This window comes from Ophidiomyces ophidiicola (genome assembly GCF_022830035.1).
Source record: "Ophidiomyces ophidiicola strain CBS 122913 chromosome Unknown scaffold_5, whole genome shotgun sequence".
NCBI classification, from domain to species: domain Eukaryota; kingdom Fungi; phylum Ascomycota; class Eurotiomycetes; order Onygenales; family Onygenaceae; genus Ophidiomyces; species Ophidiomyces ophidiicola.
In genome coordinates, this window is record NW_026054645.1 from 210,976 (window position 1) to 236,202 (window position 25,227).

The 25,227-nt window shown below is 47.3% G+C and overlaps 7 protein-coding genes across 7 annotated transcripts; 3 read left to right on the plus strand and 4 right to left on the minus strand.

The window, feature by feature from the left end:
- Positions 1-737: 737 nt before the first annotated feature.
- REV3 (DNA polymerase zeta) lies at positions 738-5,747 on the minus strand (the record flags this gene model as incomplete). Its single annotated transcript, XM_049251008.1, has 2 exons — positions 738-5,464; positions 5,513-5,747. 2 exons carry the CDS (start codon positions 5,745-5,747, stop codon positions 738-740), a joined length of 4,962 nt encoding a protein of 1,653 aa, XP_049109858.1.
- Positions 5,748-6,022: 275 nt separating this feature from the next.
- SLU7 (mRNA splicing protein) lies at positions 6,023-7,438 on the plus strand (the record flags this gene model as incomplete). Its single annotated transcript, XM_049251009.1, has 1 exon — positions 6,023-7,438. The coding sequence occupies one exon, from the start codon at positions 6,023-6,025 to the stop codon at positions 7,436-7,438; it is 1,416 nt and encodes a 471-aa protein (XP_049109859.1).
- A 1,280-nt stretch (positions 7,439-8,718) lies between these two features.
- On the minus strand, positions 8,719-9,522 carry LOZ57_001928 (uncharacterized protein; the record flags this gene model as incomplete). Its single annotated transcript, XM_049251010.1, has 2 exons — positions 8,719-9,033; positions 9,091-9,522. 2 exons carry the CDS (start codon positions 9,520-9,522, stop codon positions 8,719-8,721), a joined length of 747 nt encoding a protein of 248 aa, XP_049109860.1.
- Positions 9,523-10,293: 771 nt separating this feature from the next.
- LOZ57_001929 (uncharacterized protein) lies at positions 10,294-14,638 on the minus strand (the record flags this gene model as incomplete). Its single annotated transcript, XM_049251011.1, has 4 exons — positions 10,294-13,610; positions 13,661-14,204; positions 14,246-14,324; positions 14,379-14,638. 4 exons carry the CDS (start codon positions 14,636-14,638, stop codon positions 10,294-10,296), a joined length of 4,200 nt encoding a protein of 1,399 aa, XP_049109861.1.
- Positions 14,639-17,351: 2,713 nt separating this feature from the next.
- On the plus strand, positions 17,352-19,220 carry DLD1_1 (D-lactate ferricytochrome c oxidoreductase; the record flags this gene model as incomplete). The annotated part of the gene is made up of 4 exons (XM_049251012.1): positions 17,352-17,648; positions 17,713-18,769; positions 18,826-19,007; positions 19,068-19,220. The coding sequence occupies 4 exons, from the start codon at positions 17,352-17,354 to the stop codon at positions 19,218-19,220; spliced, it is 1,689 nt and encodes a 562-aa protein (XP_049109862.1).
- Positions 19,221-19,698: 478 nt separating this feature from the next.
- Positions 19,699-20,874, plus strand: RPS4 (40S ribosomal protein S4; the record flags this gene model as incomplete). The annotated part of the gene is made up of 5 exons (XM_049251013.1): positions 19,699-19,712; positions 19,770-19,907; positions 19,981-20,265; positions 20,461-20,755; positions 20,818-20,874. The coding sequence occupies 5 exons, from the start codon at positions 19,699-19,701 to the stop codon at positions 20,872-20,874; spliced, it is 789 nt and encodes a 262-aa protein (XP_049109863.1).
- A 1,931-nt stretch (positions 20,875-22,805) lies between these two features.
- On the minus strand, positions 22,806-24,426 carry LOZ57_001932 (uncharacterized protein; the record flags this gene model as incomplete). The annotated part of the gene is made up of 3 exons (XM_049251014.1): positions 22,806-23,078; positions 23,150-23,635; positions 23,689-24,426. 3 exons carry the CDS (start codon positions 24,424-24,426, stop codon positions 22,806-22,808), a joined length of 1,497 nt encoding a protein of 498 aa, XP_049109864.1.
- Between the last annotated feature and the right edge of the window lie 801 nt (positions 24,427-25,227).

Consider the following 25,227-nt stretch of genomic DNA (forward strand, 5'->3'; position numbering starts at 1 on the left):
AGAAAAAGGAAAAACATCAAACACAAAAGCCAGACAAAGAAGAGATGGCCGAATGCGGGATGCAACAATGAAAAGAGCCAACAGGTCGAGGCCTGCTGCTCCGCATGTTCCACGGCCAGACGCTGGAGAATGCACGGCTGGCCATTGAAGTCCCAGCAATGCAGAATCAACTTCCGCTCTTGGGAGGCCAACCCAGCCGGACGCTGCGATACGAAGCGATCCCCAGCTTTGGGCGCTGGACGACGAGAAGAGACGGGCACCACGAACCGTGAACGGGGCTGGATGTGCCGCCCAGCAGTTGTCTGCGCCTCTCGTATCCCGAGATCATCCACAGCTGCGATTCGCTCGGTCGCGAACAAAGAAACAGTGACGGGGGCGCTGGGCGGCTAGCTGTGGCGAACCTTTCGGGCCCCGACAGCTGGCCCTGGGTCGGGCGGGCGAATTTCGGGTCCGACAGGCATTCCTGGTTGCTGGAAGGCCTGAGAGTTTACGGGTCTTTCTGGGATTTGGGAAGACATTTGAATTCAGCCCAGCCTGCACAGGGTTTCTGCAAACAAAGAAACTGAACGCAACGCCGTGCTTGGGTGGCGAGCGGGCATCCGATCACACTGGTAGCCGGCTTACACTACATACAGGAGATAGGCCTCTTGTGCATTCGACTATTGCGGCGACGCTCGATTGGGTTATTGGAGACGGCCGCTGCAGTCTCCAGCAGACGTGCAGCATACTGTCACTCGCTACCACGACAGGGGTCCGTTTTCACTCTGGTCCCCGAGCAGGTCGGCGATCGGGTCCAACAAAGACTGCGTGTGTCCAAGATTGGCCGTTGCCCGGGTCCTCGAATAGAACACAGGGCAGTCCTTGCTATCGCACTTGACGTCGTCCCCCCATGGGACTTCCATACAGGACCGGCAGATATCATGCAGGCCCGCCGCCTTTTCGGCCGTCTGCTGTGCTCGGTACCGGAGTCGCATGAGAGCGATTTGAGGCTGTTGCAGGCAACGGCTGCAGACTGGCTGCTCGCTGTCCGCCTTCTCGCGGCACACCGCACAGGACGAGGACTTCATGTATGCCTCTAGCGTTCGTCGCGATAGAGTTCCGTCTTTGCCGGCCGGGATGATGGCGCCGTCAGTGCGTCGCATCCGCTGATACTTGGGCATTTCGTCGTACCATTGGCGGACGTTGGCCCCAACAAGGTTGAAGATTCGTTCAAGGGGCGGGATGAGGTTCTTGGAGATGTAGTATTCCGCGTCTAATTCCATATGTGGGTCGCGGAGCAGATATTCAGGCGCCACGCAACGGTCTATCAGCCGTGCTCCTGGAGCTCCCGAGACTACGACGTAGGGAACCCGCTCGCCATACTGCGGCTCGAGTCTTGGGTCTTCCAGCATTCGCTTAGCGCTGATGAGGGCCCCTGGCGGCGGCGCTCCCTTCTCGCTGTATGTGCCTAGTTTTACTTCTTTGGCAAAGCAGAAATCCTGAATCGACACCCTGCCTTGCATAATCTTGCTGCATTGTTTCTGAAAATACCGCTTTACTCGGCTGAGATCGGCCGTTTCGAACAGAACTTTGAGCGCTTTCTCTTCGATCTTCTGCTCCGCCGGGGTCCCATCACGCCGAACTGTCTCAATACCTTTCGCATCAAACTCTGGCTTTGACTGGCTGCGCGTTTCGTATTTGTAACCAACATATCTTTTTTTAGCCAAAAGGATGCATGGGTGATATACCTTCTCAAATTTAAGCTTCACAGGGCGAGGGTTGGAGTCCGTTATGGTTCTTGCAATTTCTTCACCAATGTCAAACGCCTCATCTCTACTGCGACCTTTGAGGTAGATGAACAGGCTGTCGGTATCGCCGTAAACAACTTCTGCATCCCATCTTTTTACGGAATGGATTTTCGCGATGGCCCTCTCCAAAGTCTCTCGGGCGGTTTGGACAATACTGTCGGCGATTTCAACACAAGGCATCCGGCCTGAGAAGGACGCCGATGTGTAGCCATATGTGACATTGGCGATCAGTTTCAATGCAAGCTGTCGATTATTGAGCAAACGCTGCAGTGTCTTATCGTCTTTATTGGCTTTCATGCCGTTTTTCACCATGACCCGCGTCTCAAGAATCTCTGTAAGCATTTTAGCTAGGAGAGATTTGCGGACTTCCGGCTTGGTGTACATGATACTATTGGGGGCAACATTGATTTGATCTTGAAATTTATCTAGTAAACCACTTTGTCTTTCATAATCAATAAATCCCATTTTATTTCGGCCTCGCCAATCAACGACCCTACCCAGATATGTTGAGTAACAGTAGTTGTACGCAATCATCACACTAGGGTAGAGCGACTGGAAGTCCAGCACCAATAATGGGCTGGTATAGAAATCACTCTGGGGTTCCATAACGAGCGGCAAGCATTCCAGAGCGTTTTGTTGGCCAACCTGGTTTCTGCTTGGGGATATCAAAAGAAAATTTTCGGGTTTCGCAATGCGGAACATCAATGATTCTACCTTGAATTGCGATCCCCGAGAAAACACAGAGAAAAAATCAATTCCAAGAATTCTTGCTTGTTCACTTGTTCTTGGTATCAACTCGTTTGCGTCAAGAATGTCTAGATTGAGCTTTGTCCGTTTTACAAAATAGTTGACAATCTTCACAAGATCTCGAGGTTTACTACTTTCAAACCATTTAGTTAGCTCTTGGAAGGAGTAGTGTGGTATCCTTCGATGAAGTAAATGGAAAGCAACGTTCTCTAAGGTGTACTGGAGTAGAGTTAGCTCTGCTCTCATCGCTCTCCAGATATTAATCATGTGCCTGCCAGTGACTCGAATGGTTGACGTGTGGTTGAACCCCCACCGGTCGGATTCCTTACCGAATCGCCCATGGCCATCCGATTTTACTCTAGATAGCTCATCGCAGAGGTCATAATCATACTTCACCCTTGCACGTTCAATAAGATAGCCCCAGGAACTATTGTGGACCTCGTAGCCGGTTAGAATATCTGGGTCGTAAAACCGCACTATGTCTACCAGCCTTGTAAGAACGTCAAGCTCTGAAGACTCTTCTTCGATTTCAGCATCGGTATCACGATGAACTTTGGTTGCAATCTTTTGGTGGGCTGAAAGAGCGAGCACCCCAACCTGGATGCCCTCCTTAGATGCCTTATTTGGTGGGCAATCTCCGTCTTGGAAACACCAAAAGATACAGGATACTTCATCCTCCTCGGGGTGAGGCGCAAGTGTGCCTCGGCTGTTCGCATGTACTTCGAGGCTCATAACACTCATATAATTAGATTCGTGTCGCACATTATGTGATGGTTTTTTCAAGGAGTACTTGAACCCATGTGGATTTTGTTGAGTGGTAGCCTGTATCTGGGAAATTCCCACCTGTATAGGTTTTTTGATAATAGGGGGCGGCAGTGGGAGCTTTTTAGAATCTTGATCTTTGCACCATTCAACAACCTCGGAGCGGGAGGGCGGCATGGGAGCAAATTCCCAGCGGCGGAGTGAGCAGCCTTTTCGAAGATGGTTGTTAACACTTTCCAAAGTGTCACGGTCAAAAACAGATGTCTGTACAGGGCCGTTGGGCAAAAGGGATTGACCAGTTGGATCAAACATAGGAAGGTAAGGCACAGTGTTGCTTTCTAGTTTGAACTCCCTGCCTCCATATTCCCGAGGACGATCTGGTACATCTTCTTCATTGCTATAATAAGCCCCTTGGTAGACAACAGTTGGGCGTGAGTCTTCATTTATCGTGTTTCGAATGTCAGATGATGAAGGGCTGGGGGAAGAGAAAAAAAATATTTTTCCTGGTCTATGACGGAATGCTTCGCCAATACCAAAATGTGGAGGCGACTTTGAGTCTTCTAAAGGTAGACCTATGTCTGATATAATGTTAATGTGAGGTGGTTGTGAATCATTGAGTTTCAAACAAGTCAGCCTTTGTGAACTGTTTTGTTGGCTAGCTCTCATGATTGTAGCAGGGTCATTTGGGTCCTTCACAACAGGGAAGCATAACTTCTGACTATTCCCGTTCCTGATCGACCTCTGGGATAGGTTTGCTCGAGGCAAGGAATTGGAAGCAGTAGAAATGGTAGGCTGTGAGTGTTCGGGATTACTAGCTGAAGGCCCCTGAGATGGAATATCCTTTCGGTAGCTCTCAGCCATTAATTTTGATTTCTTTTTCGGCGGCTGAGGCACGGTGCCGCTGAATAGTGACCGTTTTGTTAAGTTAGATTTTAGTTTGCTTATGAATTCATCTCCAATTTCAAACATGTCTTCCTTGCTGTCTATCGCCTCTGATGATTTGTGGACACCCATTGCTTTCAGTTCCGCAATAGTAAGATCCTTGGTACTAGAGTAATTCGGATCTTTGTGATATGGTTCTGGGGAATCCGCCTGAGGAAATTGACTGCCCAAAAGGCGAGAGTCAGGTTCTGTGGGCTCAGCATTCTCGAGAATACTGGCACCAGAATCTGGGCCGTTAGCATCTTCATTGAAACTAGATAGACCTTCAGGGTCGAGAGACAAGATACGAGCCTCGTCGACTTCAATTTTAGGCACTAATTCGTCAGCGGTTGTATCTAAATTGTCAAAAGTTGCTTTAAGTTTATGCGGGAATAACTCTTCGACGCTTTCCAAAGCCGATGCAATATTTAATCCAAAAGATAACGATGGCGCATTAGGGTGAAGGGAGCCTTTGTTTCCCTCCATTATAATAATTTCTTTTATTTTAGCTTTATATTCTTCCTCATGAACCCAACCGGCTCCTGTGCTTCGTTGGTCTGCTGATACAGGCATCAGATCTGCGGAAGAAAAAGACGCAACAGTCTGATCTGCAGATCCATTTGCCGCTTTCCTTCTTCGTTTTTCGTCCTCCCAAAGGCTAGCCAAACTGGGAAGCAGCTTCTTGTCTGGCGATATGATGTTCTGGCATTCAAATAGGTCCAGATGCAGAGTTCGCTCCTGAACTTCATGACGGTTGAGGATATCTTGTACTTGTATATCCACTTCTAGCGAACAATGGCTCTGCTTTGGAAACAGAGCAACATCGGATATCAAATCGGTAGGGATGCTCTGGTCGTGCCAGCCATGGCGCTGGTCTTCCAACTCAGAAAATGCAGGTACTGGTCCTCGAAAGGTGACTGTAGAACAGTTGATATACGAGCATCCATATAAATTGTAATCGCACAGCCACTGAGGAATAAATTGCAAATGACTCTCGTATGGTTGAAGTACTCGTTTTAAAATAGCCCCTTGGAGTAAAAGATCGGCCAGTCGAGTTATATGCAGGGGGTTAAGCAAGTATATCTTGAAGAAAATTTTATATCCAACATTGTATCCATAGAAAGGTATCCCTTTCACTAAGCTTATGTGAGCAACGTACGCAGTGCCAGAGTTATATTCGGTACGCCGATAGCTAACTGCTAGCGCATGATCAATCGATACGTGAAGGCTACGAATTGCAACTTTAACTGCTGACGCTTAGGAAAGGTTTCTTTAGACAGGGTATGTATTCTGACCTTGTTCGGAAGCCAAGTCTCCAAAATACTCTAGATAAAGGTAGGGAAAGACGCCATGTATGTGAGCGCATACTTTCTGCCCAGACTCAGTAGCGCCAAAAACCCGAATAACAGGAACTTTCGGCTTTGATGGGGCTGGTGCAGCACCATCCTTGCGGGGGAGTTGGGGGTCTAAATGCGTCGGGATCGCTTGATAGTGGTCAACGCAGTTAAGCAGAATACGAAAAGTTTCCATTCGCTAAAAGGAAACCATGAAGTGTTAGGATCGCGAGATGTATGTCTATTTGAGATGCTGCCATAGGCGTTCTCGTACAGCGACTCTGTTCGTTGTGGTTAAACCTTGTACAAAGTAGAACGCGTCTGACGATTAACTAGTTAGTTGGTTAGTCAGCATTGGCCACTATCTTCACGTGACTTGAAGCTTTTCAAGACCAGGAGGCATGCATGCCCTTCGCAAAATCGTCACTTAGTCTCAGGTAGAAATCATACGAACGATTTCATCTGCTCAGAATGTCGCGAAAACCAACAGACGTTCCCTCTAAAGAGCGAAACGAATATATCCCGTCGTTCATCTCTAAAAAACCCTTCTATGTCGATGACGAGTCATCTGCCAATGACTACTTGGAGCATCAGCGTTTACATAAGTCGAAGGAAGGACAATCCAAATGGTATGACAGAGGTAAGCGGGCTGGCCCCGCTGCCACCAAATACCGCAAAGGTGCCTGCGAAAATTGCGGCGCAATGACACACAAGACAAGGGATTGCTTAAGCAGGCCCAGGAAACACGGTGCCAAATGGACTGGAAAAGATATCGAAGCTGATGAAGTTATTGAGAACGTTGAGTTGGGCTGGGATGCAAAACGAGATCGTTGGAATGGCTATGATCCTAGGGAATATAGAAATACCGTTCAAGAATACGAGGACTTGGAAATCCTAAAACGAAAGGCAAAGGGTGAAATTGAGAATGGCGGCATCTCGGGGCAAGAAGCCGACGGTGACAATGAAGATAATGGAGAGATTGACGGCATGGGTGAGGTTAAGTACGCCGAAGAGTCCGATATGGGCAGACAACAATCTACCGCAACGCGAAATTTACGTATTCGAGAAGATACCGCCAAATATTTGCTTAATCTAGACCTTGATTCCGCCAAATACGACCCAAAAACAAGGTCAATGGTTGATACGGGTGCACAATCGGACCAAGCCGCCGCCCTTGTTATCGAAGAGAACTTTTTGAGGGCATCGGGCGATGCTGCTGAATTCGAGCAGGCACAACGTTACGCATGGGAGTCGCAAGAACGTGGTGACAAAGATAGGCAACACTTACAGGCAAACCCTACACAGGGCGAATATTTCCGGAAAAAACACAAGGAGGAAGTGGATGCAAAAAGCCAAGAACAAAAAAGAAAACTGCTAGAGAAATATGGTGGTGCAGAGTTTTTGAAGCCGGGATTGCTTCATAAAGCCGCTGTCACGGAAAATGAACGATTTGTGGAGTATGATGAAAGTGGTGCTATAAAGGGACAATCAAGCCAGGATGCAACATCGAAGTACCAAGAAGACGTTCTTATCAACAATCACACGTCAGTATGGGGCAGTTGGTGGTCGAATTTCAAATGGGGTTATGCTTGCTGCCATTCCATCGTAAAGAACAGCTATTGTACTGGCGAGGCGGGTAAGACAGCTGCGGCAGACGCAGAAAACATGCTCTTGAACGAGCTTCAAAAGGCCGGCGAAGATCACGATGCCCATGAAATTCGTCCGGAAAAGGTTGAAGAGAAGGTCAAAGGAACATTGGCAAAAAGATCTCTACATGAAATGCAGCAAGGAGTAACAGAGGAAGAGCTTGAGAAATACAAAAAATCTCGGCTAGCCGCTGATGACCCCATGGCAGCATTTCTTGGGAAGGACGAGCTGGTTATGTGAGAATAGGTGCATTATGGGTTTGGAGCGTTCAAGCGATTTGTAAATAATGCCAATAGTACGGAGTAATCATACGTTCAACTGTGTCTGTTGATCCAGGCTGATGGGAGACTTTTACGCGTTCTTGGCGGTTATTATCACGTGATCCAGGGCTTGAACCCTCACACAAAAATTCGCTTAGGCCGACGACCAAGCTGGATTAACGACTTGCGACTTCGACGACACGACCAGCGCTTTTTCCGGCAAGATTGAGGTATGGTGACACTTCTTACTCCCGTTACTATTCCACCTCCGATTGTACACCTACTAACGAATGAATTGGGTATCTAGAGTTCCTGATTCACGATGAGTACGAACCACTTCCCGAAGCCACATCGCCTGGCTCACGACTATATCAAATTCTCACGGTACTGACGACTTGAATAGCGAAGGGAACATCCAGCTTTGGCAAGCGCCACAACAAGACGCACACTCTTTGCCGACGATGCGGTTAGTTTCCACCTTGGTTTTCTCTTTCGATGGATGGTCGCAGGAATGCTTTCGACTCTTTGGGCAATACGGCTTATAACAGAAATGGTTTCTTCTAGGTCGCCGCTCTTTCCACATCCAGAAGCACACTTGCAGTTCTTGTGGTTATCCTGCCGCCAAGATGCGCAAATGTACGTTGAATCCAACCCATATCATACTCGACTAGCATCGGCCGGATTTGCTCACTGTACGTACAGATAACTGGGGAGAGAAGGCGCTTCGACGCAGAACCACTGGCACTGGCCGCATGCGATCCCTCAAACTTGTCGACAGGAGATTCAAGAACGGTTTCCAGACCGGAACACCCAAGGGTGCTCGCGGAACTCAATCAGCATAGATGATTCCTGTTCTCATTTCTTCGGTCTTAGGGTACTTGGGATATGCTTTCCGTGCCATCTTCTCTCATAGTAGGAGATTGAATTTTTACGGGATCCGGCTTTTTTTGGGCTGAGTATCTTTGTTTTCTCTGCGGCGTGGTGTCCCACAGCCAATTCAATCTTACAAGCCACTTGAGAGAAATATTTTGATGGACCGGAAAAGCAGCGTGGAGCGCATGGATCTGTTTCTCTTTGTTAAGATAAATGACAAAAATCTGCATTGTCCGTAATGGAAAGGACGGTGTGGTTTCAAATGAATCATTTCATATTCGATTTTCTGCTACCATCCAAATTTGAGAAGAGGACTCAAGAAGTCGACGCATCGGACTATCAGCTTCCTTTTCGCCCACTAAAAATGCACGAATTATTGGGAATTTGTCACTCTCCTCTACCAAAGACACGCACCGTCCCGTCACCCTGAACATAATACAAAATTTCTATGGGTTCCAGATCATCACTATCCAAATCCCTTTGATCTGCGTGGCTGCAGAGTCTGCCTTTGGCGATCTGCATTACTCCACTCACGTCTCGAGCGGCACCAGTCTCCAGGCCCCTCAACTGCATCACCATTCGTGCCTGGTAGGCCATTCCGATTACTAGACTTGCATGTTCTGTCTCTAAGGGTGTCCCAGATTCCCCGTAATTGATAAAAGGCGAGTCTGCAGCTAGCGTAACCAGGGTAGAATGCGCATGCTGCAGTTGACCCAAGTCAGTAGTGATTTTCAGCAGGTTTCATGAAAGGAAATATACCTGTCGTAAACATGTAATCATGTCTTTAACCTCTAATGCTCCAACTTTAGATTCTACTCCAGTAGCGGCCAGGAGCATATCTGGTTGATCGACAATTAAAAGCGTATTGCTTGTGGCGGTAATCCGGTCGTCTTCTCCGGCACTACTGTTTACACTGTCTATTGCAGAAATAATGGCTCGTTCTATGGCCTCCACACCCCCTGTGTTTGACCACTGCAGCTTTGTGGGTACATTCGTCTGTTGAGAAGTAGTATGGGAACGATTAGCCAAACGGTGCGGAGCTGTTGTCGAATGAACTGCAGGAGACATGCTAGCTGGCGGTGTGAGTTTTGACAGGTTTTGATCTGCAGTTGAAAAGAGTCCAGTCAAGCCATCTACAAACACAAATTTGCCTTGAAGTGCTAACCTGGCGAGGTCGATACCCTGAATCATCGTTAGTATGATGAGGGTAAAAGAAACAAAAAATAGCAATTCTATCAAATGGGACGACACAATTGGAAGGCCTCTTTTAGAAGCGGAGTAAACAGAGTGCTAGCCATTAAGTACCACGGCAACTCAGCACCGTCCGTCGGGTATCGAAAATTCAAGATAATAAATTTTTCATAACAAAATAATATATTTGAAATGAAACATACCAGCCTTTTCCCTTCTCCTTTCCAAAAATCCCACCCGCGTAGAAAACTGACTAGCACAATTCGCAATGGGCCCTTTCCTTCACCTGGAGCCTGACTCTCATCTACAATTCCAGCTCCGGCTGCGGGCCCCCTCGGGGCTAGCTGTGAGGCCGAGTAAAGAGCATCGCATATAAATCTTAACACGAGCCAATTGCTTGTGGTGCCTAATAGAGACGTGATGAGAGATAGAGAATGGCGGGGAGGAGGTGACGTATAGGGGGCCAATATGGGAGCTGTAGCAGCTGGCATTTGAATGCAACTAGTGGTATGGCCTAAAGAGAACCTGTCTTTTGACCCAGCTACGATTAAAATCAACTTTGCGCCGCTGGAAATGGAAGTTGGAGTGATATTTGCATTGAGCTCGGAAATGACATAACTAACCAACTAAGATTTTTGCTAGATTGATCGATTGTGTTTTTTGATAATAACTATATGAACCAACTCGATCGTTGATTGCTACGGCGCGGGAGGGCTAGCTACAGATGCGTACCTGCCTCAATACGCACTCTACATAACTAATGCCCGAGTTTCACATTCCTAGCAACGCTTCTAGTTCATCAATTGCAGACGGTTTGATATCTCCCTCTCGCTCTATAATATCATTTGACCCGCTATTTTCCTCGAAAGTTTCCAGCGCAATGGTAACCTTTGGTAGGTCAAGCGGGACTTTAACACTGTTCCGCGACAGGCCACTTTTAGAAGACTCGTTTGCGGGAGACACAGAGGTTCCTGTGGTTGACTGATCGGTTATGTTCATCAAATCTATGTACGAACTGAACGAACTTTCAACCGACAATTGCCCGGGAGATGATTCCTCGCCAATATCTATAAGCTGGCTCGAATTATTTGGAACAATGACAGTCTTCTCAGGGGCGACATCCCTAATGGCTGCGCGAGGCGTTTCTTTTTTGTCAAATTTTTCACCGAGACCGCTCCAAGGATCATGAACCGTATCGTGAAACAACTCAAGCACCTCTCCACTACGTTGAACTCCGCCTGTTGTTTCGACATCGCGCATGCCAGGCGTGCTGTTGCCTAGGACACTTCCTCTGCGTTTCCTCAAAACGGATCGGCCAGTCCACAAACCAATTTCCTCAAGACAGGCGGGATCATAATGCCGACTTGCAATTTTCCCGAGAACAGGTTGCAATAACCACGGGAAACTGACTAAAGGAAGTTTCTCTTCGCGTGCCAATAATGGGCGTCCATCGTTATTTTCGCTATATTTTTGCCTGAGTCTTGTCAGCGCTTCTGTCATTTCGTTGCAGGTCACTTTGTACATTGCCATTGCAAATGGTGCTAAATACTCGAAATCTTTACCGCCCGCTTTTTCAAAACAAAGAGTGCGGAATTCGTCTCGCAGCGCTGAGGAGATTTGACCCATTTCTTCGTGAAATTTATAGTCCTTGCTCATATTCGCATGGCTTAGCACAAAGGTTGACCACACCTCGAACTCTGTCTTGATATCATGTTGCGCCATGACTCTGCGCATACTAGCATCATACAGTACTTTCAGATTTGAAGCGTCTTTCAAGTGCTGCTCGCTTGTCTCAATTCCGCTATTCAGAATCCTCTCGTCGAATGCAGCCTCCAGCTTTGGTCTATAGTCGACTCTCTCCACTAAATCATAGAGACGGCCAAGTATCTTTTGTGAGGTATATTGCGCGCTCTTTGGCTTGTGTTTTTTCTCCATAAAATGAGGCCATTTTCGGGGATTCAAGTCCTTTTTCATAGTTGCCGGGATACCAGTTTTATTGTAATCAACTGCGGCAGAATGTAGTGCCGCGAGCTGGATACACTTCTCATGGTCAACACCATCTTCCATGTAATCTGCCCATGCAAGGTGAGCATGCGCAATTTGGGGCAGACGGTCATTTTTCATATACATCACAAAAAACGAAGTTATATCGTTCACTGTGACATCACGGGATAAGTGGTGAGATTTCATAGATGGTTCATAATCCATCGGTTGTCTGAACCAGTCTTTTGGTAAAAGGTCCTGGTCCCAAATAACCAAATAATCGTCCCCGTCCAAGTCACCACCCGAGCACATGCTTGGAAGGTCTTTATCCCCTGTCTGTGGGAAAACAAGAACATCTTTCAAATGATGTAAGGCCGGGACATTAACCGCTTTTACAACTCGAATATCTCCCGGATGTAATGAAGGGTTTCGAGCGATTATACAAATTCCTTCGATGATTTCATATCTTCCATTTTCATCAGCACGAGAAACCTGAACAAATATCTCTGGGAGACACTTTAGTTTTTCTTCATACGAGGCATTTGCAGGAGGAATCTTGCTGCTCTCGAAGCCCTTTAGGGTTGCAGTTTCATCAAGGCAACCAAAGAGACAGGCCCCATTTTCAATTGCAATTTTTGTCTTTTCTTTGAGGTACTTGATTTGCCATGCCCGCCACAACTCTAGAAGAGAAGTGACAAATGGCTCCTTTGAAGCTAGGAATCCTTCTTGGACCATGTCAGCTAAAACAAGGGTCATTTGGTTCGGATCAATGTATTTCTGAAGCAAATGAATAGCCTCTTTTTCGTCAGTCAAAGCAGAATCAATTTTTGCGAGCATTATGTTGAGTTTTTCGATAAATACGCCGTCTGGAACTTGAAGAGCAGATAGTACAATAATGAGCTGACGGTTCAAACTCGCCATACAATATTGTGAGTGTCGAATGACTTCCAGACCATTGTGTATAGCAGGAAATTTGTATTGGCTTTTCCGGATATGCACTTCTCGACGTTGAGCTTCAGGGGAAACGGTCAAAATTCCCTTACACCCACCAAGCCTGAATTGGAAGACTGAGGGAGGTTCTCCGCACGGAGTTCTAATTTTAAACTCCGTCATCACCATTTGCGCTAGGAATTTTGAAATTCTCCCAACTCCATCCGAAAAGGTATGTCCATTCCTCTCAACGTCTCCAATCTCAACAATCTGCACAGGGCAACCAGTAACAGCCCTAGTTGTTGAGAAGCACTGTCCTAAGCGGGCAGCATGTCTAGCAATCTCTCTTATATCGCTGAAATGTCCCATCCATGCGCGAATACTTGCTGCGGTAAGTTGCCCCGACGAAGCAAAAAAATACGCACCATGTTCACGGAATTGGGAGTTCCCAAATGCAAGAAACTCATAATGTCGATCCCCAAGAGTAATTCCGTTCATCATAGTGCGCTTGATGCGTGTAAACACCTCGTCTACAGTATTATTCGAACTGGCATTTATTCTCCCCTCATATTTTTCATCTGTAAATCGAACACGAAGGAAGCGATCAGAATATTCAATGTATTTTCTAATAACCCGATTTGAGATATCAACGGAAGGCGTCGCAAAGTAAATCGTAGAGGGAGTCACTTGTGCTGTCCTCATGTAACAACAATACTTAGGGATTTTGCGACCAGTTACCGGTTTGACGAAGGGGATATCAAAGATCTTCATGGGATCATAATACACAAGTTTCTCACTAGCCACGTGCTCCAACAACTCCCTTGCTTTAATTTCGCCATTCTTCGCAAGGGAAGCAACAAAGCTTTTACTTATAGTATATTCACTTAAAAAGCCATGGGAAATGCATACTTCTAGTTGGTATCGAACAGGAAATGGAAGTGGTATGTAGTCTTCTTCCGCTAAATCTTGCAGGGAAGTGGTGGGCTTCCTGCTGTGATTAAACGCAGGGTCAATCCATTTCCATGCCGTAGATTTAGAAGGATCATTCTTGATCTCAAAGCTTGAACCCTCTTGTACCTGGACATTAAAGTCTTTGCATATATTTTCAAGAGTCTCGAGTTTTTGGGAATGAGTATGTGTTTTGGGAAACGTGAGAACGAATGCAGTCCACCGCCCTACTAGAATCAATAATGCATCACTTTGTCAAGGACGGGATATTTCTCACCAATATTTATCATTGCGTTGGTTTTTCGGAGACTTGACGGAGCACCCTTCAACTCTTCCCGTGCATAGGGGATGTCAGTCTGGCGGAACCATGTGTCCGATTCTCTCCATATGTTTTCAGTGTTAGAAAATGTTGAGAGTAAATTATTTAATTTCCTATAATAGAGTGGTGGCGAGGCCAGAACAATGACAAGTAATGAACTGTGAGATGTTGACATTTTGACCACTCGGGAGATATGAAGAAAGGGAATTCGAAGTCGATAATTATCAAGATGATTGCGAGAAAGCGAGTTATGATCAAGTGCAGGCAAGTAAAAGAATACAGTGATTTCGCGCCGCAAAAAATCGGCAGTGAAGCGGATCTGGCTCTTGATATTAGACTTGATTGATCTCAGAGCAAGCATCACGTCGCTCTCTATCAATCTCCCAAAACCGAGCTCTGTTACTGGAATTTCCTTCTCAAATGTTAGTTTGGCTGCTATATATGATATGGAAATTGGAAGTTCACCAGTGATGCCGGATATTGTGTATCTGGATTTATGGGACTAGGGATCGTGTTCGGCGGGCTGTTTGGACTGATATAGACCTTGAGAAAACAATGCTGACCATCGTCGAATTTAAGAATATGCTCATTTTGGGGGCAAAAAACCTCTCTGGGCGGTGGTCTATACAGCAATTAGAATTGAATCCTGAGATATAACCCAGCACCATAGGCGAACCGAAAGCGAATTTTGCCTCTGCCTTCCTTCTTCCCTCTCTGGTTTTCGAATATCTCAACCCATTCGATAGTACCATAGTCCTTGAAGGTTCGCCAGAGTATGTAGGTATTCGCATTTGGAGGGATATTGGAGATATTGACAGTAAGGGATTCCCAAGTTGTCCACGGTGCAAAAAACCGAGTCGCCCTTTGTTGGTCTGCCGTGTTAAGTCTTTCGAGTTGTCTTTCTCGGCTGGATATATTTAGATCTGAGTAAGCCATGATCGGTTCCTAAGAATAACGCAATGACGTTTGAGGTTGCAGATGAAGAAAGGAATGTCTTCTGGTACGAGAAGTAAAGATTGAACGGAGAGGGAAGGTCGGGTGCGAGAACAAAATGAAGTGAAGGGCAGCAGATAAGAACCAAAGGAGCAGCAAAGAAGGTGAATCCTCAGTGCCCCACGGGGTCAGATGACTGCCAAAACGGGAAATATTCTACACTCACCCTTCACGGCCTCTCGAATCAACCCCAGGTGAATAGCTAGATGGACGCTCTGGCTCAGTATTTGAGGTAGCCGCGACATATCCTTGCTGGGTTGTCCGGAATGGGGCTCTTCCCGCGCGACCACGATACAGCACCATTGCTTCACTATCACTTTGCGAAAGTGCGAGTTCAGCCCTCTCGATCCTATTTCTGTCCCGCCTGTCTGTTGTGTACCGATGATGAGACTTCTTTCCTCCGCGGACAAATCTAACACCGTTATCTTGTCTAAGAATGGACATCCCTGCTGCTCGTTCCTTTCAGATGCCATATGTTAGCTGCCGAGAAAACAAACAGATTTAGGTGTCAGGTAAATGGTAGGTTTGTCAGAAGTGCATCGTTGATTTTACATAGAGCACTTAGGAAGTAAAACAATAGTACTGCTGTTTTCATGATGCAGCCCACAGGCCAACACTACCAAAAAAACAAAAAGTAGACAGAGACTAGGGAGGGCTCAAGAGGGGAACAGCTCACCATATCTTCAAAAGAAAGTTAATTTTGGGGTTAGCAAGAATACAGCTGCATGCAAAGTGCGTTGGGCCTCCTGGCCACACTGTAAAACCGCCTAATAGAATTATTATAACAATGAATTCAAGGTGACTAGGGAATCAAATGTAGCTGAAAACAGCTTTGATTGAGACATCCCAGAATTCATCTCTTGCTTTCTTTCCGTCCTCAAAGGAACAGTATTCTTTCAAACAAACGCATTATGTTTGGGTATAACATGTGCTCCATATGGTCGCCCGGGAGACTGTTGTAAGTGCATTGTTTGCACTTCACGCACAACCAGGTAGCAATTTTACTCTTGGTCACTAGCAGCGGGAAATTTATCTCAGAGTGTGGGGAAATGCCATTTCAGGCGCAATGGCCATATGAAAAATTGAGTCCCTAAAGGCACACATAGATTCCAAGGAAAAGGGTGATGCAAAAGACTCACCCTCAAAAGCGCCTCAGAGCTCGGACCCGGTAAAAGGGCGACCAAACACGGTTTCTGGGAGCCCTGGCCATGAACGAATTTCCTTTGGCAAGCAGACTACACTCCTGGGTGCATATCCGTATACGTCAGTGTTGGGCGATTCAACACATCACAAGACCGCAATCTGTGTCGAATGCAGGCCAGGCCGCGCTCAGGAGCTAGGGTTGGGGGTGTCTGATCCCCTACACCAACGACGATATGTATTCAGACTGGCATTTGCGGAAGAAGCTGTTGAACGATTCTTTGACCACAAAGCTACCTGCAGCCAACAGCCGAGGTTTGGCAGTTAATCTGCACTGGCCATTGTATTGTTGTGTTGAGATGACGGCCAAGAGCACCAGGCAGCACCCATTTGATTGCATTTCAAATTCCACCGACGAAGGCTGCCCACCAAACGAGCTTCATCTAACTAACTGGTTAACGAACTACTAACCAGTCAACCAAACGGGGCGCCGGACGATCAATGTGTGGAGTTAAATCGATCTCAGCGATCAAAGGCGACTGACGCGTTCGACAGTACTGTCAAAGAAATCGGGGATATCGAACTGCAGCTGGCTGATGGCGATTTAGGCTTCTTTGTTTCTGAACTGAGCACTGCGAGAATCCCCGGCAGCAGAGCTCATCCAAGTGGCACGACCTCTTTGGCGACCTCACAATCCGAATTCCTCGAAGCAAACATAGAGCTAGGTATACAGTGGCTGGTCGATCAACCAGCGAGATTAGTTAACTAACCATAGTGAGCGACTTGACTGCCCTCGATGCTGAGACTGCGCGCTGGCAATCAACGTCCGTCTGCCGCCACCAACCACCCAGCACTGCAGAGCACACCATGTCCGAGGTTCATCGACGCGCCAACGCTTGTGGAGGCCGCGACTTGAGAATTGGGCTGGCGTGCGAGTCTTACCAGTTTTCGTGCCGACGGAAGGTTTCCGCTCCTCCACCGATGGTTAACGCCATTCTGTCGCGGTTGTGCGGGCAAAAAAAGATTTAACGGACACACTCAAAAGATTTAAATCAATAATGCGGCAAAGCCAGCGGAGCCGCCGCGTCTGGCTCCTCCTCTTAGGCTGTCCACCCAAACCAGCAGATCCAGTCGGTCCCCAGTGTCGCCCGAGAGCTGGGAGGCTCAGATTAAGAGCAATCCTGCGGCCGCGTCTCCCCTCCGAAAGATCACCGGCTGCCGGCAGAGAACAAGCTGGCTTGTGCACAGCGCGCGTTGAGCTACAACTCCGCTGCCGACAGGGGGCAGATACCTTGGGAGAAACAGACGCTGCAACCCTTCTATCCGCTTCATTTCCAAGAGCCGCTGCCGCTGCCGCCGCCACCGGCGAGAACAATTGAGCCGTATATTTAACTCGCAAGTTCCTCTCCAATTAGAATCGCCAGGTTGAAGAGCCCCCCGCAGTCGTGTTGTTCTCCCGCTCCCCCATCCCGCTGCCCTCGCCATCCCTCTCGCCTCGCGACAGCTCCTGCTCGCCATGAGGACGCTTTACCGAGCTGCTACTCGCCTTGGGCTGCGGGAGATCACCCCCCGGCCTGGCCCTCTGCGCCTTGCCAACCCCAAGATCTGCCGCCAATGGAACAGCACGGCCTCCTCCCCTCAGAACGTGGCCCGGTCGTCTATATCAACGCTGGGGAATGCAGGCCGCCTCTTACTGGCTACTGTAGCCGCCACGGGCTTGGGCTATGCCGCCGGATCGTATTATTCCCAGTCCAATAACGCCGCAGACGCCACCGCCGATCCAATATATGCAACCCCAAAGCAGGTGGAAAAGGTATGTCGTCTCTCGAGTGATGGATTGCCATGTCGGGTTACCACCTGTTAATATAAATGATTAGGCGATTGCCGAACTAAGAGAGCTCCTGGGAGAAGATACCATTAGCACAGATGATGAGGACTTGCATTTGCACGGCTATTCGGAATGGTCTTCTGTTAATATCGACCGCTCGCCGGTTGCCGTCGCATATCCCAAGAGCACGGAGGAGGTGTCTAAAATCGCTGAAATATGCCACAAGTATCGCATTCCTATGATCCCCTACTCCGGCGGTTCCAGTCTTGAGGGCAACTTTTCTGCTCTCCATGGAGGAATCAGCATCGACTTTCTACAAATGGACAAACTCCTTGAGCTCCATGCAGACGATTTAGACGTCGTCGTGCAGCCGTCTATTCAGTGGATGCAGCTGAACGAGCAAATCAAGGATACAGGCCTGTTTTTCCCCATTGACCCTAGTCCCTCTGCCAAAATTGGAGGCATGGTAGGCACCAACTGTAGTGGTACAAACGCTGTGCGTTATGGCACCATGAAGGACTGGGTTCTCAATTTGACGGTCGTCCTGGCCGACGGCCGCATCATCAAAACCAGACAACGGCCTCGCAAGAGCTCCGCCGGCTACAACTTGACAGGCATGTTTGTCGGGTCGGAGGGCACCCTGGGAATCGTAACAGAGATTACTTTGAAATTGGCCGTCGTGCCTGAAGAGACTAGAGTCGGTGTCGCTACATTCAACAGCATCCGCGATGCAACAAACACAGCCATCCGAATCATAAGAAAGGGAATTCCTGTCCAATGCGTAGAGCTACTGGATGAAGTTCAAATGGAAATCATCAATAAGGCTGGGGGAACTAAAAGAGCCTGGAAAGAGACTCCAACATTATTTTTCAAATTTTCTGGCACCAAGTCGGGTGTACTTGAGAATATTAATACCACTAAGGCTATCGCAAAAGAAGCTGGGAGTACATCTTTTGAGTTTGCTAAAAACGACCAGGAAGGTCATGATCTATGGTCTGCCCGAAAGGCGTCCCTTTGGAGCATGATGGCGCTGTCGGATGACGGCTCACGCGACGTCTGGTCTACAGACGTTGCTGTTCCTCTTTCTAGGCTACCGGATATCATTGGTCAGTTCTTTGAAATCCAGACATCCAGATCGCATTGTTTGCTAACAATATCCTAGAACTATCCAAAAAGGACATGGATAAGCTTGGGATGTTCGCTTGTATTCTAGGTCATGTTGGTGATGGCAACTTCCATGAGAGTATCATGTATGATAAGAACAACGCCGAACACTGCGCGAAGATTCACAAGATAGTCCACACCATGGTCGACCGGGCAATCGAAATGGAAGGCTCTTGCACGGTAGGTTGAACCCCATTTCAGCGAGTCACGGCACACGTTTAGCTGACTACTGGACTATAGGGAGAGCATGGTATTGGAATGGGCAAAATGACCTCCCTCATCAAAGAGCTTGGTCCAGACACTATTGATGTGATGCGAAGTGTTAAGCGGGCTCTTGACCCACACTGGCTTCTAAACCCAGGAAAGATTTTTAGTATAAAAAGAGACCAGTAATGGGGCAGCGATAACATATGTTATGACATAAGAAAATAAATCGTAACAGTAGAGGCATGGGGAAAGGCAACTCAAGAATGAAAAGGTTGGATTCATAAACACGCTTGAGTGCGTAAACGCCGTAGCATCTTCTGGTAAGAATGGCAGCTGGCCCGCCAGGATTGGCAGGAAAATTAAGTAACTAACTAGTCAGTTCGCGCTCATCCTTTTACTCCATTTTCGGCATGATTAAACTTGCAATACTCCGTATGTGCCCGATGATACTTTGCTCACCCCTACTCCGTACATATAATAAAGATTGCTTATGTAATCAGTGACTACTTATTTTTTTGGGTTTTGCGCCTTGCCTAAAGTGGCTGGTTAGGGTTAAAACCCTACGCACATCTCAACCCAACAACCTTAGAAGCGAAATCTATCGGCTTTTCGACTTCGCGACCAATTCGACAACTCCAGCTCTCAAGTCGACAATCTACTCAAAATGGGTCGAGGACCGTAAGTTGCGAAGAATCACAGCGATATTATTGATTACTGATTCCTTCGTGTTTTCAGAAAGAAGCACCAGAAGCGCCTGAGCGCCCCCTCCCACTGGCTCCTGGATAAATTGTCCGGTGCTTATGCTCCCCGTCCGTCGCCTGGTCCTCACAAGCTACGAGACTGCTTGCCCCTCGTCATCTTCATCCGTAACAGGTGTGTTTCAGAACTCGACATTTTGCTAGGATTTATAGGCCTTTTTTTTTAACATCTTCACCTCTCAACATAGATTGAAGTACGCTCTCAACGCTCGCGAGACCAATGCTATCCTCATGCAGCGCCTCGTCAAGGTTGACGGCAAGGTCCGAACCGACGTCACCTACCCTACTGGCTTCATGGACGTGATCGGCATTGAGAAGACGGGCGAGAACTTCCGTCTGGTCTACGACACCAAGGGCCGTTTCACCGTTCACCGTATCTCCGCCGAGGAGGCAGAATACAAGCTGGGCAAAGTGAAGCGTGTCCAGCTCGGCAAAGGCGGAATCCCATTCTTGGTTACGCACGATGCGAGAACGTGAGTTTTCATGTCATATTCCGCATCATTCAGACGTTGGACCAAGTTTTGGTTGATTTTCGGGTCTTGGAGGATTGAATTCCGAACAGCGGCGTCATATTCTTCTCCAATCTGAAACCTCAATCGGATTTTGCAGGCCGACGGTAAATGCAAGTATACTTGAGAGCCTGTGATGCTAACATTGAACGCCCCTAGGATCCGCTACCCCGACCCAGCCATCAGAGTCAACGACACTGTGAAGATTGACCTTGCTACTGGCAAGATCACTGATTTCATTAAGTTTGATACTGGTGTTATCTGCATGGTCACTGGTGGTCGTAACATGGGCCGTGTTGGTGTCCTCACTCACCGTGAGCGCCACGACGGTGGTTTCGGTATCGTCCACATCAAGGATGCCATTGACAACACCTTCGCTACTCGTGAGACCAACGTCTTTGTTATTGGTCACGAGAAGCCATGGATCAGCTTGCCAAAGGGCAAGGGTGTCAAGGTATGTTCTTACCACTACTCGTTTATTTATCGACAGTACATACTAACTGAGTTTCTCAACAGCTTTCCATCGCAGAAGAGAGAGATCGTCGCCGGGCTATGACCCTTGCTGGTCGCTAAGTGCATGGATTACCGGTATCTCACATCTGGCGGTGAGTTGTTTAATAGCCTAAAAAATGACAATGAAATCAATAGAAAAATTATGAGACCCCCTTTGATTTCAAGGAGAATGGCGTCAATTGTGTCTATTAGCGGTCTTAACGGCTGGGATTTTCAACAATAACTATGATGTCTTGTCTTCCTTGTAGTCAACACTCTTCCCTGTACACCTGTAGAGAACGCAAGTACCAAATTGCTAGAAACGGCCATCTCCGAAGATCACGCCAGAAACAGGCTGAGAGCTGTCAGCACCCGGTGGCCGTTCGGTAATGGAAGGCTGAAGGGCATTTCATTTCTCTGCCCCTCCCCCTGCTCCTTGTTCCATAATATGGTGTCACCAAAGAGTGCACATCCTGTCTGCTTGATATTTGTTCCCCGCATGGCAATAGCCGTCTTTGCTTCCACTGGGAAGCGCAAGAAGCTGACGGGCACAATTATCGGCAACAATGCTGTATCATGAGCTGCATGCTTCTCTTCCAGGCAGTCCGATGCCTGTTACATGCAGGACAAAAACTCCGCTTCGCAGCATGCGGGCGCTGGAGATCCCCAGAAGCGGTTACCCTTTATGGATACATGCTTGGTTTACGAGATACCCGGTATAGACTTCTAGTGACAAAGTTACGCGGTATTCTGCAACGTTGAGTAACTCTTTCTTTTTGAGAGGATAAAAGGGGCATGCCACTGAATGTATGTAACAAAGCACTGCATTTGGACATACATATGTACATGTAGCACCTCATATATGTCCGCAAACAGTCTTTAATGCATAAATGCAGTCTTATCATGCTGGAAGCCACTAGAGTGGGACAGAAATAATCTCCGCATATTTGCCTGTCATACGGAGTACATAATCCACCTATTCATCAACTGTAACTAGTTAAATCAACCGGGGATATGGATTGCCGTTATCAAACCGGCCGGCAAAGCTAGAAAGCGGTTCGGAAACATTCGCCCCGGAAGTCTTCGATCGACCGACGATCATTGCGGCACATCCAAAGACGGAACCCTCTTTTGTTTGCTTTTGGCCAGCTTCTTGCGCCCCTTTAAAGGGTTCATCTCGTGTTACCACAACCTGTGGAAAGGATGGCGGTCACAGAATACTCTGGTATGAAGAAAGCGCGCTAAGAGCCAGAGGGGATATAGCATTTTGAAAATGAATACAAAATGGGCAAGCTGCATACCGTCCGGGTATCAAAAAGCTGGCACAGCATTACGTGTGAGATAATGCTGAGATGCGCTATTTGAGGCAACACCAAAGTGACGCTAGGAAAGAGGCACCTGAATGTAACAGTATTCATAATGTGGTGTAGTTATCGCCACAGCCGAACGTCCCAACTGGTAATGCAGTGTGCTCCAGTTTACACGTCCTAATAAGAGGCCTTACCGTACAGTTTTGCAGTTTGCGTGCGTATAAGAAAAAACTCCAGGTACTATTTAGGCTTAACACTGGAAAAAATGGTGACATATATGAGTGCTCGGTCACTAAATCAGCTTTCCCATTGGCCCATGGGTACGTCTCCAGAAGCGAAATTGCCTTTGAGGTTCACCGCAGCGCATCAGGGCCGCTCTGTAGGATTGGATGGTTGAAATAGAGCTATTGGGTCTTTAGTACTATGGAAGTAATGCCGCACAGAGTCTATCTCACCGAAAGGTAGAATATATAATCTTTCAGGTAGAAGAGTTGCGGAATGAGTGCCATTATCCGTAACCCTACTCCTTACAGGATTTCCAAGTCAAACTACACTATAACATTTGGATCTGTTCAAAAAAGAGAATCGGATATTCCTTCTATTATTGTGACAGACTTCAAGGTCCCACACGTAGGCTGAGTCGCATTTATAACGAGATAGACCAAATAAAAAATCATTCGTTTCAGAGGAAACAGGTTCTTATCAGAGAGACAGTGGAAACAAACGAGATATGGCGATCCTTCCACGAGTGCGGTACTCTTTGATATGAGGGTGTAAGAAGGGAAGGCCGGGTCTTTCTTCCATAGTTCTTCTGTAGACAGCATAGTTACCAGTAGAATCTAGAAGATTAAAACAAGAATCCAGTAGAGAATCATTCGATGCTAAAGGGGACAGAATATATGACGTCGGTTCGCCCTCTTGAAGCCCGTAGAGAATTGCCGTTGCTGCATAGTAGTTCCTCATACTGAGAAGAACCTTGAGCGTAGGTCAATTTGTCAGATATTGGTTGGGTTCAAAAACAGAATAAACCGATTTGGAGTACTCACTTTTGCACAGTCCTTGAAATAATTGAACATCTCAGGAAAAGCTATACAGCAATCTTCAATTGACGTTGAGAGTAAATACCAGTTATCCACCAGAGTCTGGAATTCGGCGTCGTTGTTCTGGTCATAAGCCTTGAGCGAGAATGCGTTAAATTCACGCTCATTGGAATATGTAAGTCGTTTGGCTAGGCTCGTGATGGGATGAGAGGCGACAAGTTCATTTAAGTGTGGAAATCTTGTCTGAAATGGTGTTGCCCAATTGATGTCAGACCTCTCATGATATTGTCGGGTGAAACGGACTGATAAGACTGAAAGCCTCTTTAAAAATTGAACGAATGGCCCTGGAGGGGATGCAAAAAAGGTCTGTATTGGCTCGACAAGGAAGGTCGATATGCGGTTGTTAGAGCTACCGCGAGGATTTACGAGACCTCTATCTTTCAAACATTGTAAGATTGCACGGTGAGCCCATGGGTTACGGAATCGAAGATGCTAGTCAAATTTATCAGCCAATGGCAAACCAACAAGGTTCCTCTGGTATCTACCTTTTCTACCTCAGTGTAGATAGAAGACTTTGGAGGAAACCTAGAAAGGTGTACTGCGACCATGTGATATAGCTCATTGTGCAGCTCGAGGAACCATGTTACTGAACTGGTAGGATATCCTAAGCAGTAACGAACCCAATCTTCGAAGGGCACTGTTTTGAAATGAAGGATACTCTCCATGTCAATTTCCAGTGCAATAGTCGAAGGTAGTGCATCGCCTACACAGTCCGGAAACCAGCCCCAGGAGACCTGAAAGCTCCTCGTTCGACATACTCGAACGAGTTCATTCACCTTCTCATAGTGAGTAAGGCCAAAAATGAGATCATAGCTGGTAGGGAGCAAGGTGGTGAGGAATTCCGTGAGAGTAGCGGTATTCCGGTGTCGCAGTATTCTTTTGGGGAATTCATCGTCCCTGTACAAACGAAATCTTAATATCCTCTTGATATCTCCCACGTTAAATGACCAGAGGATGGGCAGCGTATCTTCTTCCCACCACTGATCAAGTATGTGCTGATAGAGCGGTGTACATTGCGTTTCGAACAACCCTGCTGGTCTTGACGGTTCGTAGGATGACATCTGAGTCAAAATACTTTCTTGAACTGCGCTTTGTATTGAGCCATGCGACTGGGAGACTGGGACCACTGGGAAGCTTTGGTCTAGTGGCGAATGACTCTCGGAAGGCAAAGGTAGCGGATCATTCAAAATAAGAGCAGAATTCTCGGGTTGCGTTTCTGCCATTCTGAAACTCGTAAACTGTTCGGAGAGAGGTCTGGGCAGAAGAGCAAAACGGTTTTCAGACAGGCTGGTTTGACTGAAGCAACGAAGGGTATATAGGCTACTGCCTGATAACTAATAAACGCAAAGTGTACATGGTAAGCGAATCATAGGCTGGGGGGCAAATGGGTGTTTAAGAACGACGGGTGTTATGGCAGGAGAACTGTGCGGCCGCAGATAATCCCGAGTTGTACTCCGCCCATACATGCTTTGTGCTCCCGGAGTCATTATTGGCCACGGGTAACGGGGAACGGAAACGGGGCAACTAGTGGCTATCATGTCAAGTACGGGGTTCGTACAGGCTTCTAATAATATTCAAACTGTACTTACCCATTAAAATGGTGGCAATTCTCTGTATGTAAGCGCCATTTGGATAAACTTCAATGTTCCAGGGAGCTGGATTTGCTTCCGAAGATGACGATCGCAAAACAAAAGCTGAGAATCACAATACGGCCCAGCCACTGAAACGTTCTCAGGGCGGAGCTGGGATCAAGGGCGCCAAACATGGCGAGTGGAGATTCCCAGAAAACGAGCCTTTGACGCGAGTTTGACATCGATTCATTCTGGGTCCATTTGCCTAGAACGGATCGGTACATAGAGCCATACCCCGGTACGGAGTACAAAGCAGCGTACTTCGTACTCCGTTTTGGGATATCAAAGCAGAGGCCGATGTTTGCTAAAAGACGTCGCCTTTCGGCTGAAACTCATGGGAGCACATTGACAATCAGTACTCCGCCGTAAGGGAGCAGTGACACACATAGTTAC